This window comes from Leuciscus leuciscus (assembly GCF_965113295.1).
Source record: "Leuciscus leuciscus genome assembly, chromosome: 18".
In the NCBI taxonomy this organism is placed as follows: domain Eukaryota; kingdom Metazoa; phylum Chordata; class Actinopteri; order Cypriniformes; family Leuciscidae; genus Leuciscus; species Leuciscus leuciscus.
This window is the reverse complement of record NC_138742.1, coordinates 16,202,551-16,221,089: the sequence shown is the minus strand read 5'-3', so window position 1 is coordinate 16,221,089 and position 18,539 is coordinate 16,202,551. Positions and strand designations below refer to the sequence as shown.

The following is an 18,539-nucleotide window of genomic DNA, read 5'->3' as shown; positions in this document are numbered from 1 at the left end:
CTTGCACAATTTTTAAAACACATTTTCAAAATGCTACTTACAACAATCTCTCCGAAACGCTGAAATATATTCAGCAGGTCATGATAGGTTGTGGTTTTCTCTAGATTTCCTATGAATAATGTCCTTGTAGCTTTGGGGTGAAACTCATCAATACGTTCATCCAAAGGCCGGAACTCATTCTCACTCTCGGTTTCTATTCAGCGACAGATTAGAGAACAATGTTAGGCCCAATGCTCCTATTAAACCTTTTAATAACAACAAAGAATTGTGCACTAAATGCAAGAAACCAACCTGGGCCATGCCAAGCAGTGACATCAATTTGCATGCCAAAAAACAGCTTCCCTTTAGATGCACTTAGAGCTTTTTCTTGGTCTTCTTGCTGGCGAAAAAACACTAATCCATATCGTTCCTCAGAGGCACCATGGATCTGAACTGATGTGACTTTGCCATGTTTCTTAAATTCATGGAAAAGGCCGTCCTTCAGGCTTGTATCTAAAATTGATAGAAAGAGCATAATTACATTAATACTCTTAGTACTGCTTAGTAACGCTGTCTCACCAAAGCATGTTGCAAAATAATCCTTAAATTTGTTGGGCAATACGGTTTTAGCTTTGCTTTTTGAAAAGTTGCATGTCTTCATTTTACTTAATTTGACAAACTCATAAAAGCCTCACCTGTTGAGCGCACAGGGAGGTTCTGCACTTTGATACCAAAACTTTTGCGAGGTTCATCTTTGTCCAGTGAAGGTAGAGGTTGAGCAGAAGGGGCAGGTACAGCTGCTGACTGAACAGATCGAGCTGGAGATCGATCACTGGAGCTACTGCTGGAATCACTACTGTAAGAGAACACAAACATGCTCAGAATGGTTCCTTTAAGGGAATTTACAAATTCCAGTTTTTCATGCAGTTTATTTTCCCACCTCAGGGAGGCACTATTGCAACAACAAAAAAATACAAAATAAACTGTCTGTCAGTGACTGAAAATATCTACAACACTCTAGCTCAGTGGTTCCCAATCCTGGTCCTGGGGACCCACAGCTCTGCACATTTTATATGTCTCCTTTATCTGACACACCCAGTTCAGTTCAGAGCTCTTTCCTAACGAGCTGATGATCTGAATCAGGTGTGTTAAATGAGGGAGACATACAAAATGTGCAGAGCTGTGGGTCCCCAGGACCAGGATTGGGAACCACTGCGCTTATCCAAGTTTCAAATAGTGAAACAACTGTGACACTCCTTTATTTCTCTAAATCTCATCAAATAGCCACTGACAAGAGCCAAACAACTGTGCAAGCAAACAATGATTGCATAAAAAGCTAAAACTACAAACAATAATTTAATAAAATAAATAAAATAAAACATTTGCTTGAACAAAAAGAACCAACCACTCAAGAATATAGTTATTAGGCATAATAATAATAATAATAATAATAAATAAACACATATTTGCAAATTCATCTTTCTTTCATTACGCTTAATACATTTCAAATACTACCTTAACTGCCTAAACCTGACATTTTGACATTATAGTGGATACTTCTTTCCCCACTATGATTTAGCCATATACACGGCTTTCCTTTTGTCTGTTTACATCTTTGCACTGCCCTCTTTTCTCACTCCCTCTCATTCTCCCTCTCAGAAGTGCGGCTGATAGGGGCTGGCCTGTGGGAGTGGGCAGGGATCCAGCAGTGGCTAGAAATTTCCAGTTCCAACTGGATCTCACGGGGGTGGGGGGAGTTCAAGTGGGCAGTGTGAAAATACATCAGCTGTTGTTTCTTAAAATTCCCCTACAGCCTTTTCTCCTCAAAAAGCATACAATGCACCTAGCATATAGGAAAGCATACGCTTCATTTTTTGGTTTTTATGCACATTGGCCCTTATTTAGAAAAGAACAAACTCTGCTTTGGCTGCACCAATCTCTACTAATTTTCTCAACTGTAAATCAAAATGGATCTTGAACACAAAGTTTTCTGAATTATCAGTCATTGATGTCTGACCGACCTGCCTGTAGCTAGTCTAGCCCAGTCAGCATCAAAGGGTGAAAGTACGCAACGTCAACTAGGTCAGTCAACATCTTAACATCTAATATTTTAAGGTTTTCTGGCATCAAGATTCAAGACAAATGTTCGGCACAAAAACTCATATGTGATTTGTCTGTACAGACCAAAGCAAAAGAAATAACAAAAGGTACAGTGATACACAAGAGTTGTGGTACGCAACTTTCCATTTCTGGCACTTGCTTGTCATGGAGAACAAAGGAAGTCAAACAGCCGTTCAGATTTTGGTATTCACGAAGGTGTTTATCAAACAACACCAAATAGTAAATAGTAAAGTGACAAGAGAGCCGGTTCTGGATTCAATCTTCTATTTACTGTCGCTTCGAAAAATCTGTCGATATGAAAGCATGTAATTGTTTGTGTTGGTCTGAAATTATTTCAAATTAAAAGGTTTATCACACAAAAAATTTGTCTCGGTGTGAACAGGCCTTTAGATCTTCATGACCCTTTAACATTGGGCTTGTCATTGGTAAACAGTGCAGCTAAAAATACTGAAAATGATATGGACACCTTTCTTGACATTTGGAACACTCAAGTATAATGTCATTGTTGTTAAAAAATGGTTTCCAATTACTTCCGATAGCTGGAAATGATTTACTTTGCACCGCATCTACATGTTTGTTTGTCACTATTTCAACAGACATACTTCCTGGATATGCATGTCTATAACACAGAGGGGTAGGCCAAGAAATGTATGAACTTTACCCACCTGCTTCACAAGGCTGCTTTTATGACGTACATTTTTACAACAACCAAGATTTTTTGGACGAAACATAATTTTTTTTTATTTGGATTCATTATTATATTCATACATTTACATTACAGATTACACAAAGGCTTCTGTCTTACAGATGTGGTTAAAAAGGACATTTTTAGAGGGGTTAAACTAAATGCATTCCCTTTGATATATTAGTCACAACAACTCTTTGTGCTGAAACATTTCAGAGAGCTCTACATTATAAAGGGGACCTGTTATGCCCCCTTTCACAAGATGTAATATAGTATCTGGTGTCCCCAGATTGTGTCTGAAGTTTCAGCTCAAAATACCCCACAGACCATTACAGCTTGTCAAATTTGCCCCTATTTGGGGCGCAAGCAAAAACACATTGTTTTTGTGTGTGTCCCTTTAAATGCAAATGAGCTACTGCTCCCAGCCCCCTTTCCAGAGGAGGGCGGGGCCTTTGTTGTCAACAATAAAACTGGAGAATGTCACGCAGCCAAAATGTTCAGCCTTACATGTTCGAACAGGACTCAGACACTGATGGAGAGACTTTTAGAATGCAACTGGACGTTTCTGAATGGTTAGTGGATACATTTATGAAGTTAATAATAAATTATGTTTGTTGGTACATCCAATAACAGAATATTTGAAATGTTTTTTTTTTTTTGGTGCAGACTATATCTCCAGCTGCTACAGAGAGGAAACAGAAATGGCGGACTGTTGTGGCTCACTCACGGCAGTGCCTATGCTAAGAGGGCAGATCGTCACAGGCTCACCTAAGAGTAGGGGGAAATTTGGAGCCGCTTGTTTCCAAGAGAGACTGTTTATGATTTATGGGGATTATAAAAAAATATATATAAAAAAGGACTGGGTGGATTTTTACCAATATAGGCTGGTTGTTTACACATACTGTGGACACACATCAGTGTCCAAACACTTTTTGATTTTTGCATAATAGGTCCCCTTTAAAATTCAAGGATAAAAAGAGACTCCCACAAAGATAAAGTTATAATCTAAAACCTGCTGGGGGCAAAGCTTAGCCGCTTTTCCACCGTCGGGCCGAACAGTTCTTAGAATGGTTAGGGACGGTTCCAGTTGTGTTTCCACTTGAGCCTGGTACGGCACAGCGCACAATTACAAACCGTTCTCGGCCCGTAATTCTCAGCACGGTTAGCTAGCTGGTAGAATCCGTGAAGAGACGTCGCCATTCAGGATGTGTCACTTGCCTGTTGCCTGGCAACCAATTTCTCTGTAGCTTGTTAAGCACGCAATTTGAGTGAAGTAAATTTACTATTATTTTAGTAAATTTGCGCTATATACATCTCATATCATCAGTAAACCTTTACCAAGGCAAAGACTGACGCGTTTGTATTACATTCAAAAGAGCGGCCGCTCTCAGCCGCACAGTGGAAAATTAAACCGTAATCATACCAGCTGGCCCGGATCGGCGCGGAATGGAGCGTTTACGCAATGAGAACCGTTCGGCCCGACAGTGGAAAAGCGGCTCTTGACCAGAGCTGTTATGGCCTACACGCGCATCTGCTCCAGGGCATCCCAATATGCCGACTCAAAGTGCTCGAAGCCAAATCTGCAACTTGGTCAGGAATGAGAGAAAATACAGTTCCCATAAAAATTATTGCCTCCCTTCGACTTTTTCAAGTTGTGTTGCAGTTTACAGCATTCAGTCAGCAGAAATGGCTCAGAAAAACAAAACCCTCCAAAAACAAAATCTAAAATAATTATCCAATTATCCATAATCCAATTGGCTGCAGTAGTTATAAATATTTTAAACATACACAAATAGTTAAGAAGATACAATCTGTGTGGTTGAGGGGTTTCAAATTCAATTGATTGAAGTAGGCTACAACACAATGTACTCAATGTAGTAAAACAAAAGGGGTTAAAGTTAAATAAAAAGTTAGTAATCAATAATTAAGAATTTGAGTCATCAAATTAAACAATTTAGCATTGATCTATTTTTTTTAGAGATTACACCGAAAAAAATGCTGTTTTATAAGAGAACTCATGGACAATTTAGCAACAGGTAGGATGTAAACGGAATCATATCTCATTCATTTCTATGGTATCCACAAACAGTGATTCACTGTCGCACAACTCTGAACAAAATTCAATGGAGTCAAGGCTGTAATGTGATTGGCTATCAAGGCACACATGATCCAAGTTAGCTGTTAGACTTTTCTCCAATAGTAGAGCCTTGGACCCCCATATCTCCCTAAGACCATCTCTGCTAAAGCTACAGAGAGGTGAGTATTTTTTAAATCAGGGTTGGAGCTTAACTCTGCAGGACAGCGGCACTCCAGGACCGACGTTGCCCATCCCTGTAACATTATGACTTGAATGGGGTGAATACTCATAATAACTAATACATTTCATAAAAAGTTGTTTTTGTGATCAACAGAACAATATTATTCAATTCAAGTGACAGAAAAGCCATTTAAAAACCTCACTGGTTTCTTTTTAGAAGTACTGTAGCGTCAATCATCCTGTGAAAATGTAATACAAAAGCTAGACAACAAGTCAAGCAAATTAGGCCTAAACAAAAAGAAAAACTGAAATGCCTGCCTGGGTGATAAATAATGATGAAAGCTGAATGACAACAGAAGAATGACTGAATGACTAAGTAATGTCATTTCTGTCCCACTTTACAAACAGATTTTTTCAAGACCTACATCAACCAAGCAAATAGTCCCGACTCAAACTCACGCTGCTGGTTGAGCCAAAGTTGAGATGCTTAAATGAGATGTGCAAACAAATGAAAAAACAATGTTTGATAGTGCCACAACATATGAATTGCTTTCTTGTCTAGGCATATTAATTTAGGACAAAGTATTTTAAAGGTGCATTAAGCAACTTTTTCATGTTAAAAATACCCGTTTTCTAACCCATGCTTAAACAATTGCCTGATGGGCTGAATGAGCCCTTCTCTGATCACTGAGATTGTCTCTATAATCCTGTAAAGTAAAATAAATAAGAGGGATTCGGGACGGAATTTTAGACTGGGCGTGACGTCATGCGCGTTCACGGCACGCTCACCTGGCTATGTCTGGCAGGTTTGTGTATTCGACGCCATTCTCCGTAGAAGATGGATTCTAAGAGACCGGCTTGTAGTTCATTTCAAACACCAACGCAAACTCCACGTAAGATAAAAAAAAAAGAAAACTTTTGTCCGTGAGCGTGCACACTTCTGGCTGCAGTTTCGCTTAGTTCTGCAAAAACTCAGAGACTTGCGCAATGCACCTTTAACATTAAAAATGCACACTGCACTCACTGAAGAATTTAGTGCATAATCTTCAAAAGAAACAAGGCTCAACAATGAAGATGACCCACATGAGGGAATTTTGGGCCAGTTTACGGAACTTGGCCTTTGCCACTCAAATGTTACATTCTTTGATATTTTACATCTATTTTATGCCTTGCAAACTTAAATGTTTGATTTTCCGTGATGTAATCTACATTGCTGTTGCAAATTCTGCTGATTCGTCAGACAGATGTTATCTAGCTGGCTAACAGATCAAGTTTTGTGGAAATTACAAAAATGACTTGTGATAGTCTTTAAAGCATCATTTATAATGTAAACTACAAACCAATGTTTTGCATCATATGCCATTGTTTTCCAGCAAAATGTGTTCATGAATTTATGTAGCCTAACATTTCAGCCCTCTACAATGCAACTAAATCACTCGCATATGCGACCAAATTTCACGCTGGGCAAAAAAAAAAAAATTGCTTGTGATTGAGTAAGAGCCAAAAAATAAGTTTAGCGCAGATAATAATACTATTGCCTGCTGAGCTTTACGAACTGTCGCTTGGCTGAGAGCACCCTCTGTCACACTCTCTCACATATATGTGCACTCAAAGTGAGAAAGAGGGAGGCTTACACATACCGCGTGAAGAGAATTGACACTGTCCCGATCAAGCCAGTGCTGATGTGCTGCATTTCATTTGCACATGTTTTTAAGCCTTGCCAATTGAAATATTCAAGCACAAGAAGACCCGAAAATAACTCGTACATCCGAAGCGAGCATCTGACAGCACGCAATTACTGAATTGAGCTCAATTTCTCTTCTTCTTGTGCTTGAACAGATAATTTCACACAAAATTATGATGTCATATTGCTCATACTCTGCCCACAACCACTGGTGGACTGTCCCGTATTAGCATATTTCCTCCCTCAGCCATTTGTATACTTTCTGCGAGGCAGATTGCCAAGGCAGCACTTTGTGTGTCTTGTGTGGACACCCCCCATGGAAGAGAGGGGTGGGGTGAGCAGTTGCTCATTATCATTTAAAGAGACATGCACCGAAACGGTTCGCTGTTTGAGGAGGTAAAAAGGGTGTTGTTTTACACAACCATTGAGGAATTTTAACCAAAGTATGTTACAAACTTTACACGAAGACCCTAAAGAATCATACCAACTTGTGAAAAATGGGCATCAGATGACCCCTTTAAGTGAACGTAAACAGTCGAGAAAACAAATATGTGTATCAGTATATTGGATCCGTCCACTGTCTTAAAGTGACAGCAGCCTAATACTCTTGCGGCTGTCTGTTTTTAAAGGGTTAGTTCACACAAAAATGAAATTTCTGTCATTAATTACTCATCCTCCTGTCACCAAACCCGTAAGAACTTCGTTCAAAGGACATCGTTAAAATAGTCCATGTGACTACAGTGGTTCAACCTTAATGTTGTGTTATGTTATGTTAATGTTCCAAAGATGAACGAAGGTCTTACAGGTTTGGAACGACATGAGGGTTAGTAGCCTAATTAATGACATAGATTTCATTTTGGGGTAGTAACCCTTTAATGTTAATCAAACAACAAAAGAAAACACTCAATGCTCTTGACTTAATAACTTTAATAAGGATTCATCTATATTTAACTTATACAGTGAAGACTATCCAAGTGTTATTCTACACTTGATTATTAAATTTCTGTACCTAATCTACCTAATCTGTATCCAAGTAGTGTTAGATTTTCCTGAAAAACCTGTTTATTTCATTTGTATCTTTGTTCTGTTGTGTTTATTTGTGATATTGCTTGTAGTTTGATAATTTGTTCTTATGTCATCACAGACTGTTTACTTGTCTTAAATAGTGTTTGAAATGTATAGCCTATTTCATATTATATTTATGTAGAATTTTTTTTATTTGCATTGTTCTTGCATTCCATGTAAAAAATCTGCGAGTACAAACATTCCTAGCCAATAGGGGTGTTCACTGGCCTCATGATTCAATTCGATTACAACTATCATGTCACCGATTCGATATCACGATGCGTTGCATCCTCACTTTTCAATATTACTGCACATGCCTACATTTTCGTCAATCGATACAAGCAGTCAGATAGCTATATGAACTCCCTTTTTATTTTATCTGCTCCAAGAAAGTACACTTCCTGAATGTAGCAAACATCAAACACAACTTGAATCTAAACACAGCAGACGACAGGACCATTTAGAACAAACACTAGTAAATACTAAAAGCGCATGAAACTGTCAGGTGTAGGCCTACTTAAATTACAATAACGCTCACACACACACACACGCAATCGACTTGCGCTCACTTGCGTGAACACACACGCACTTGCTCACGGCCTCGCACGCATGCACACACACTCACACGGGCTTCTGGTCTTTTATGGTCGATTATGGTCTATTACTGCATCGATGCAGAGTCGTCCACGTCTGCATTTTGGTTTAATTTTATATTTCTTTAATATTATTATAAAATGTGTATAAAAAATAAACAGAGCAATTCCAAGAGGGTCCTCGCACCATCTGTGCTTGGGCCCTAAATAGATTGGTAAAAAATTTAAATGTATGATTCTTTTGCCTTTGAAAACATTGACAGGCAAATAAAAATCCTAACTTTTGGCTCGAAATTTTTTGTTGCTGTTGACGAATATTTTACATCATGCAAATTTACTGCCATAGATATGCTAATGGTTTGCAATAAGATGCATCACAGCACTTACCTGCCACTGCCACTACTGCTGGTGCTGCTGACGGAGTCAGAGCTGGAGGAACGACTGCGGGATCCTGAGCCACTGCGGGAGCGTGCCGGCCGCGCTGCCTGACTCGCCAGCCTCTGTGGTGATGGATTGTGTGAAGAGTGTGGCGATCGACTGCGACTGTGGTGGTATGTCCTATCTCCTCGTCTACCTCTTTCTTCTCTGTATAAATCCCGATGGACCACACTGGCGAGTGTGAAAGCTTCACGGGCACGGGGCTCATAGCGAGTCTCTGTAGTCTCAAAACGACTAGGGCTCCGGCTTCGTGAACCATAGTAGACAATGCCTCCCGGTGTCGAGCCGCCACTTCCCACTCCGGCAGTGCTGCTACTGCTTCCAGCAGCACTGCTGCTTCCTGCAACGCTCCCTGCGACACCTACACTGGCTGCTGATGAGCCGCCTCCAATGCTGCCACTGGCAGAACTGGCACTCCCGCTGGCTCCACTGAGGGCTCGGTCCCTAGAGTCTCTGTAATAATCAGTCTCATAGTGACGCTGGCGATCGAAACTACTGGTGTTGCTGCTGCTGCTACGCTCATGGTGTCCATAGGAACTGTGATCGTAAGATCGCTCCCGACTGTCCGCAGCCCTACATGACAAGGAAAGGGATGGAGGATGGCAAAGAAAAATGGAAAGAATGAAATGAATGTTATTTTCATCCCTGACAGGTACACGAATCAAGTGACATGCGTTGAAGAAGTGATTTAATCAAAACATAGACTGCAAGTGCATGTTGGAAAGATGCTGTCTCAGAATATTCCTTTTAACATAGCATTCAATCCAAACATTGATACCAGGTCAGGACAACTTGAAAAAAAAAATTTTTTTTTGGGGGGGGGGCTCTTTTTGCATTTCTGAAATCATACTGAATCTATATTGAAAACAAAAGGGAAGAAAAATATGCATGACAAAAGTCATGCATGCCATGGTCAGTCACATTCCAAGTTACACAGGGTAGAGGGAAAAAAAGCCAGAGATTAATTTATTCTACATTGGCAGTTTACAATTTCTTAGATAGAAGTGAACTTGATTTCTTTTTTATGCATAAAACTACTGTTTTTGTCTATTTAGTGAGAAAATGCATATTCATTACCCTACCAAAAAAACTAAGTTTGATTTTTTTTAACCAATTAGATGCAGTTAATTTATTCTGTATTACTATGAAAATGAAGCAAATATGTGTTTTGATTACAAATTATATACCTCCTACTTCCCTCCTATGATAGCATGACTGCATATTACTGCTTCAGTTTGTGATTTTTTAATTAACTAACAAGAATGGAGTTTAATGACTAAAATGAAATCATTCTCAAAGAATAAAATCAAAGCCACGGGTTATAAAAACTCATTATTTTGGAATAAGGGTCTTTTGCAATAATACGGTCCAACATTTGTTTCTGGTCATGCAGTAGAATAATGTTTCATGTGGAGAGTGAATCTAAAACATGTTTTTTTATTTTTTTAAGAGGAACAATATAAACCCTAAAGAAAGGGAAATGAGTAAAGGGGATGCTATGATATGCTGAGCTCTATGCTAGCTTCACTTTAATAGCCATTTTGAAATGCCTGAAGATTGTATTTTTAGTTGCCCTTTCAAACTATTAAAACATAACGGCAACCATTCCGCAACCTATCTCAAGTCAAATAGCTAGAGATATTTTCAAACTACTGGGAAATAAGCAGTAACAGATAATTACATTTTTAGACTGGTGAATTCTGTTAATTTTATAACTGTTTTAAATTAGTTACTCTAACCGACTACTGTAGGTTTTTCAGTACCTTAGTGATTATTTCATTTACTTTTTTTTTTAACTTCAAAAGTCTTCAGTGTGTGAAAGAAAATATTAATATGCAATAATCCATGAGAGGTAGTCTATTACAAGTGTAGTTTTCTTAGGCACAAGAAGCATTTTGCCTAAGTTCCCCTTAACCTCACAACAAAGCCACCAATAGTTACATTTATTAATAATAATAATAATGATGTGGTTCTTCATACAGCATTACATTTGTTCTTCAGAAGAAAAAAAAACACTGACCATTAATAACTGTAAGGTTGCCAAGCAACATACATGTATGCAATATATTAGCTATTTATAATGCAAGTGAATTCTGTCATTTCCACTAAAAGGTTTAAATAATAACTGACAAGTTAAATTTAAAGCTTGAGATACAGCTTCTCCAGAATAAGTATTTGTTAGTCATTGACAGTGAGTGATAGTGAGCATGTAGCAACAAATCTGACCTAGTTAATTGGTTTGGTTTCTATTAGAAAAAGATGCTTTTGTTTAGTGAAAGCCAGCTGTGTAACTTGACTGTGATCAACCTTTACAATACATATAGTCCACTCCTGTAATTTCCACAAGAACTGACAAACAGTGGTGAAACATTGCATCACAACACTCCACAGCTCATTTGCCATCTCCTCCATTTCCATAGAGCTGTAATGTGTTTGGTCAGCTTTTCTGTATCTTTAAAGTCATTTGAACCTTTTATTTTTCATGACATGCCTCAAACACTATTCAAATTATTCACGTAGGTAAAGCAGAGAGGCAAAAAGCCAGGGAGTGTGAAAGAGAGTGAGAATCAGGAAAGGGACAGCAAAGTGAGGTAAAAATCTGCAAATGCCAACAAGCTACTAAAAACAGCCTGTTTAACAGCTACATCTGTTAGTGGGAGATGGAAAAAAGACAGGGGATCAAACTAGGGGTTAGAGAACAGCTAATATACACAGGGCAGAACATACCAACCTTTTCAGACAGCGGTAACCCGACCTACAATTCCAAATACAATTTAGGGAGACAGAGACTTTGTGAGCAAAAAAGGGGGTTAAAAATGTAGAATGAAAAAATGGTAAGAAAAAAACCAACGAAGTAATCCTTATCTTTGAGGATCCAACAGAATAGTTCGGCCAAAAAAAAAAATCCATGCACTTAAAAAAAAAAAAAAAATATCGATATGGGAAAAGCATATGGAGGTAAAAGTCAGGAGGTAGAATGTCCAACTCAGATTCAGTGCAAAGATCCCCATCAGATCAAAAACAGGCTGGAGAAAGAAGTCCAAAAACATAATAAATCCATCATTTGGTTCTTCATACAGCATTACTTCGGTTCTTCATTTTCATTAGTCCTTTGAAACAAAATGTCTCTGTGGATTTTTTTAAAATATGAAAATGTAAAATTGTTCTACATGATGCCTGAGACTTTAAATCCCTCTTCAGTGCAGATAAAAAGATTTCTTTGAATCTTATCCCGCCACCTCCTTACAATTGAAAACAGTTCACTTTCCAGATATCCCATCAGAACAAGATGGCAGTGTTTTAACCACTGTGATGTTAATAATCCAAGTCAACTCAGAAAACATGGGTGTTCGATCAATGTTTTACAAATCCCAGTGGAATCTTCATTGATGTTTGGAAAAAGAGATCAATAATCCATTGGCATTGGAATAGTCCATTAGGAAAAAGCGACTTTCATCTTAGCTATAGTGTATCCACAGTCTGCTGTAGTTCCAGATCCTTTATGGGGATTTGTAATCCACTGGGATATTTCACATCCAAAGCGAGAAGTCTTCAACCCCACAACAGCAATACCTCCATGCTTTACTTTATGGATCCAAAAATCAGTTAATTCTTCAGGAGAGTAGACCATTAACTATTTTAAATCCATTATTTTTTTCTTCAGCGTTTAGGGAAAAAAGCAAAAATGAACTTAAATGGTCTATAAATAAGTAATGAATAAACAAAGAGATTTGCTCACTGTGTTTCTGTCACATTCTACCATGTTGATCAATGGCAGAAGTCTCCCATGTAATTAACAGCAAAACCCTACCACCACAAATAATCCCGAAAAAAAAGAGAAAAGAATTTGTAGTGATAGAATATCCTTGTCATTGGGTAATATTAATCCAGTGTGATTAAGAATCCACAGAACATCATCCAGAGCGTTCCAGATCATCGAAGGGAAAGAACTGATCCTAAACCACCCATTTCATTAATCCAATTACCAATCAATGGGTCTTAATTGATCAACACCGTAATCGTGTTACAACAACAGAGTAAAAAACATGAAGTAAGACATTAATCCACCTTGGGCGGTACAGTACTCCAGAATAGGGCAATTCCAGGTAAGGCTGCGGTCACGGATGCGCTCTCGCTTCCAGAAATCCCGAAATATTTTGATATCCGAAACATGCCCTGGATTCTCTTCGCAAGCGATATCCAACTCTGAGAGAATCCCCATGCAGAGGCACGCTAAGCTCTACATAATGATTATGAATTTCGATGCATGTTCACCATGCATTGACAAACTTCAAAACTGGCTCATCTTTACACGGTAAGCGATGACAGACCTCAACCATCAAAGCGTGATGCTCAAATCACTACCCTCCTGTGTGTTCACTTAATTTCCCATATGTCCCCCGCCCCCAAAACAATAAATTAGCCCAATTAATGACGGAAATAATTGGGAGGGAGAGATGAGTTACAAGAAACGAATGGTCCCCCTGCCTTCAGAAAAACTATGTCCACTTACCCGTCTAGTCTGCGTTCAAAGCGTCCCTCTCTGCTGTGGAGTGACACAGGGGGCACATACACAGGGCCCCCCGCCCCCCTTGTGAACCCTGAAACATCCCGCCCACGAGTGGCTATGGACAGGCTATCATCCAGGCCTCGAGCTGCACTGGGAATAGTTCCTGGCTCATTGTAATCAGTGCGTAGGTCCCTGTCTCCCATCTTGTTGACAGAATTATGAGCTTTCTGAGCACTCTTAATGTCCACAAAATCCACAAAAGCTGCCACTCCACCCTCCGATCCACGTTTTGGGAGGACCTTGACACTCTCCACACGTCCATACCTTAAAAAAAGGTGAAAAAAGGTATTAACTAATAGCCAACACAAAATACTTGCATGATACATGCAGTCAATTATGCTGATATGAACAACCATTATGCATACAGATAATCCACAAAGGGCAGATTTGATTGCGCAAAAGAATGAGTGAAAACAAACCTGTGCACCAGTCATTTGTGCAATATGTAAATAAGTAGATTCAAATAAAAACAGCCTGCCTTCTTCATCACCACACAAATATGTACCACTGTATGAGTAGCATTAACCATATGCCAGACTAGTAATACCTCCCTTATTTGAATAGCCTACATCCAATTATTATGACAAGAAAACAAACATCAGATTTTGATTGTCTGTTTCTGACGCAACACATCATTGCAAAATAACCAACATAGCCTCTTCTTTTCCTTCAGTGTTATTGCACCATTAAGATGTATATACAAATGCCAGAAATCAGTCAAATGTCATAATTCTGTCAAATCATTCAGGCTTGAAACCTCATTATGATGTCTTGATCTGCTCTATACCTCTTCTGGACATGTTTGATGAACTTGCGTCCCTTTAAAACCTTGATATATAGTGCTTATATAAACTTCATGTAAATATACTAATATACTACACATACATTTGCTGTCAATCGTTAAACAACTAAACAAAACAAATATAGATGAGAGGTGTACATAAGGGATAAAACAACACTTGGCAAGCAAAGTATGAAAATGAGTAATACACAATAGGCATTCAAATGGGTGCTCTAGGTGAGCAGCTGTCTGACACACCAGTTCTCACACAATCTCCGTCGCCATTTTACAAACCTATTCACACTGCTTATTCATTCTCCCGTCCCCCATCTTCAATAAGTACCTCTGCCGCACTGACCTGAGCTTTGAGAGTCACCGTTCACAAATCACTTAGGGGGGGTACCATTTATTTTTTAATTTTATAAATGTATATATAGCTGTATTTCTCTCCTGTATCAGAAAACAATTTCTCCTTTAATGTTGCTCACAATAAATGAGCATGAGCGTGTTTTAATTTAGTTCCCGTTCAAAGGGCGACCGTTATTACCACAATTCAAAGCTAAATGGACAGTCATTTGAACAAAAGGCTGCCGTAGAGACAACAAAGCGCTTGTTCCAAGATGAATAAATTATTTACTCAAATCTTATATGTAGGTTCTCTCATGCTAGTGCCTGCCCTCCTCGACTCGCAAAGTAATTTCTTACGATAGTGAGGTCTAGTGATATGCTCGTAAACTCCAGCCTGAACATCAATACAGCCTGAACATCAATACAGCCTATACAACCATACAAAAACACCATTATAATAATGAGTTTGATCACACCTGCATTGTTCAAAGACTACGTTAGTGCATTTTGATTGTATTTTTACAAATACGTAACTGTGCGTACGTGTAGGAAATGAATGTGGACAATAAAGTCGTTAGACAGTCTTTGGTCAAAGCAAGGCTATTTTAGCGCTTAGAATACACAATGTTTCAAGGCAGCTTTACAAAAAGACCATGACGTTAATGTTTATAATATCTTAATGCATTATAGTCGCATTTAGTAGATGACAGCTGAGTCTGAGGCATAATTTAGTTTACATTTTGAGACGATAAAAACAATCAAGCAGTTGACATTTGCTATAGTATCGCTTTATGTGAGAATACAGTATGTATGATTAAGTTTGATATCTCTCGGTTTAAATATATATACACACACACAACTTTATATATATAGACCGAGGCGATAATATAGTTTACGTTTTATAAACAATAACGTCAGATGTGTTCAGCGTGTAATATACAATATTGCGATGTCACTCAAGAAATCTCGACACGCTGTATCAAACGACAGATTCGCACCATTAAGTTTTAACAAACCGTGTTATTCTGATTTAGCAACCCGTGAATTCAATGAAAAACGACACCTAGAATTACCTGAATCCATAACGTTACAGGTCAGACAGTGGCATAAAACCCATCAGTATGTGGGGGCAACGTGCAGTCATTTATGGTTTTGAAATGTTTGTTTTTTAAATACTGAGAACAATTAAAATAATGTATTGTTGCCATAAAAGACTAAATAGCCCATGTATGTGAATATATTCACATCACAGCCATACACAAACTTCTGACTGACAACTTAAAACGTCCGATTGGTGCAGTAGTAGGAACTGTCGCCACATGTTCACAGACTAGCATAATGATAATTTGCAGGTTGGTCAAGAACATTTTCATACATGAACTCGTGTTAAAAGTATCCCCAGGCTGATATTGTTTGACTTCTTATAGACGCAGCCACGGTCACCGCTTGCCTGCCATTCATGACATCTGAGCCGAGGAGGCTCAAAACAACACCCACTGTAATGCCTTTAGTAGTAGACACCATTTAGCCCATTCAACTCACTCGCAGTATTTTTTTTTAACTATCCAACAACATACGTTACAACCTTTAAGTTGTGCTACTGACGTCTGGGTTGCAAAATAAAGCATGCTGAAGCCAATATACAGCTACAACGAATGCGTTTGAATGCGACCCTCTGTGCTAATTAGCAACCTAGCGACGACTGCGACTCTCGAAAGCTAACTCACTAGCAAGCGTACGTTAAGTGAGCCAAAACAAGCCAACTCAATAGCAGCGTTGCTGAGAAAGTTGTGGCACACATTTAATGTGTTAAACTCTGCACCGGTGTGTTGCTATTGTTTTCCCCCAATCACTTGAAGGAAGCACATTGCTGGATGTTGTCTCGCTCACACAAATCGTCACTTACCGTTTGAAGTGCTCGATAATTTTTTCCTCTCGTACATTTTCTGGTAAATTCCCCACCCATAAATGTCTGGTTTCCCGGACCATACTGCGTTTTTGTGTCCCCCGATCATACAGAAGATTTTACTGAGTTAAATCCGACTGAATGTGTGTTACGGTGGGGCGAGTAGTTCCTCTGACTCGACACTACGATTGGACCCGCTTGCTCTTGAAAGCTGTGTTGACTGCGAGAGCCTGAACCTTGCTGTCGAGGAGCGCGCTCCGGTTCTTGACGAGATCGCGCATATGCAATGAGCACTCGGAATACCACATGGATCAAATCGGATAAGAGATAGTTTATTGAATATCACTTTTAAATGCTAAAATGTGTTTATACGTTGGATTTATGTCCTGGTTAAGGTTGCAAGGTAAAAGTCAGATTTGGTTCCCTTTGCTTTAGTTTGACATTTGACAGCCTATTTGTAGAACAGGACTTTAAACAGGCTATGCAAGTTAATCATAATTTTGGGGTGTACAATGTTTGTGACCTGTGGTTTACCACAAACTATTCATGACTCAGTGGCAGGACGGTGTTGACAGTATTACTATCTTCAGTATTGCTGCTTTGTAAACGTTTGCACATCCATTTGTTTTCCCAACATCCAGGTGGGAACCGTCTGTTTGATATACGACTCACAAGTCAAAACAAAAGACATCACGAGTGCCTATTACATAAACAATTTAGACAACTCTATGATTCTCTCCAGAAACCTAATTTATTTGTGGTGGATTATGGTCAGACTCCCCGTCCTAACTATAACGACTAGAACGATGTCTTTTTACATGATTAGTTATTTAAAAAACAAGCATCGCGTCGAATGTAAGCTTAATAATTAATGATAGTGCAGCCTGTTTACAACAAGGATCAACACTGTCCAACGTTTAAATGAGAATGATGATTAGTACCCAGTTTGTAGAAATCAATACTTTCTTGAAGAAACAGCCCAGACAATGCCCAATCAAATAACATTTCCTTATTAAAATAAGCATTTGACTGTTTTCCAACTATGCACGAGGAGTAGGGTTTGATTCACGCATGCGCCAGAATGCGGCAAAACAGGGACTGCAATGGATGAATCGCGCGTGCGCTTTATACGCCCACATAGAGTTTTGACAAAGAGCAATTACAAACCCTCCGACTGGCAGAAAATTCTGGAACTTGTACTGAGGTGGAGCTGGTTCTCAAACTGGATCTTGAGCAAGCCACACAATCTTCAGATTCAGTCTTGAGTCTTCCCAGGAATTGCATGGATTTTCTGGATATGCCTAAATCCTTATTATTTATGGAATTGAACTAATAAAATGTAATTCGTTGACAGTGCTTTTGGGATTGAATTTGGGATTGATTGCACATTGGAAATACAAATGCGCACTTTAGGCCTATACAGTATGGTTGCATGTTATACAATAAATGAATCCCCTGGATACTTGGACACCAAATGTTACTTTCTTTCTCCGCTCCTAAACAACTCAAGACGGTGTGGCAAACTTCTAAGGACATGAAGACATTTACTGTTTTACTAAGTTGTTTTAAAAAATATATATTTATTCGACAGAGGAAACGACGGGTTTGTAAACAAAATGTGGAATGCGTTTGAGAGAAATGTTTTGTCCATGTAAGTCTGAGCGCATGAAAACATCCTGCACAACTTCACCGTGAAGAATTAAACACTCAAAGATTAAATACCAGAGCGATTTACGCGCCACTCACAGAACACACACTCGATGTTCTTGATTGTTCAGTTGTTAATTTTTGGCGCCAGTTATCAATAGAATGTTATTTGAAATATGACGCCATTTTGAGCATAACCAAGTGTAGACAAAAACTGCATAACAAAAGAAATGACAGCTCCGCGGCCATTTTGTTTCCAGTGGAGCTATTTTGGGTTCAAGTTCAGTAACAGTTTAACTTCTGTAGCGTGTGGGTGCTGCTTCCAAGGAATTAACGGAACTAAATTGTTTTAAAGGGCTTAAAATATGTTAAAAACCATGCGTAATTATTTTGTAAGTGTAATTGTTACAACTGTTTTTGTTGTATTAGTTAGCCTATATGTCTATCTATTATAGATAATGCCTA

General features: G+C 38.8%; 1 protein-coding gene across 3 annotated transcripts in view; it reads right to left on the bottom strand.

Moving 5' to 3' along the window:
* Positions 1 to 16,565, bottom strand: part of spen (spen family transcriptional repressor) — a 31,582-nt gene extending 15,017 nt beyond the window's left edge. Inside the window, exons 1-6 of one of the 3 annotated variants that reach the window (XM_082144318.1) lie at positions 16,428 to 16,565; positions 13,336 to 13,656; positions 8,772 to 9,395; positions 675 to 835; positions 292 to 492; positions 42 to 193 (exon numbers count right to left, since the gene is read on the bottom strand). In XM_082144318.1, coding sequence (XP_082000444.1) covers positions 42 to 193; positions 292 to 492; positions 675 to 835; positions 8,772 to 9,395; positions 13,336 to 13,656; positions 16,428 to 16,510 — 1,542 coding nt within the window. In that variant the 5' untranslated portion in view covers positions 16,511 to 16,565. The other 2 variants (XM_082144319.1, XM_082144320.1) reach the window with 2 other exon arrangements.
* Between the last annotated feature and the right edge of the window lie 1,974 nt (positions 16,566 to 18,539).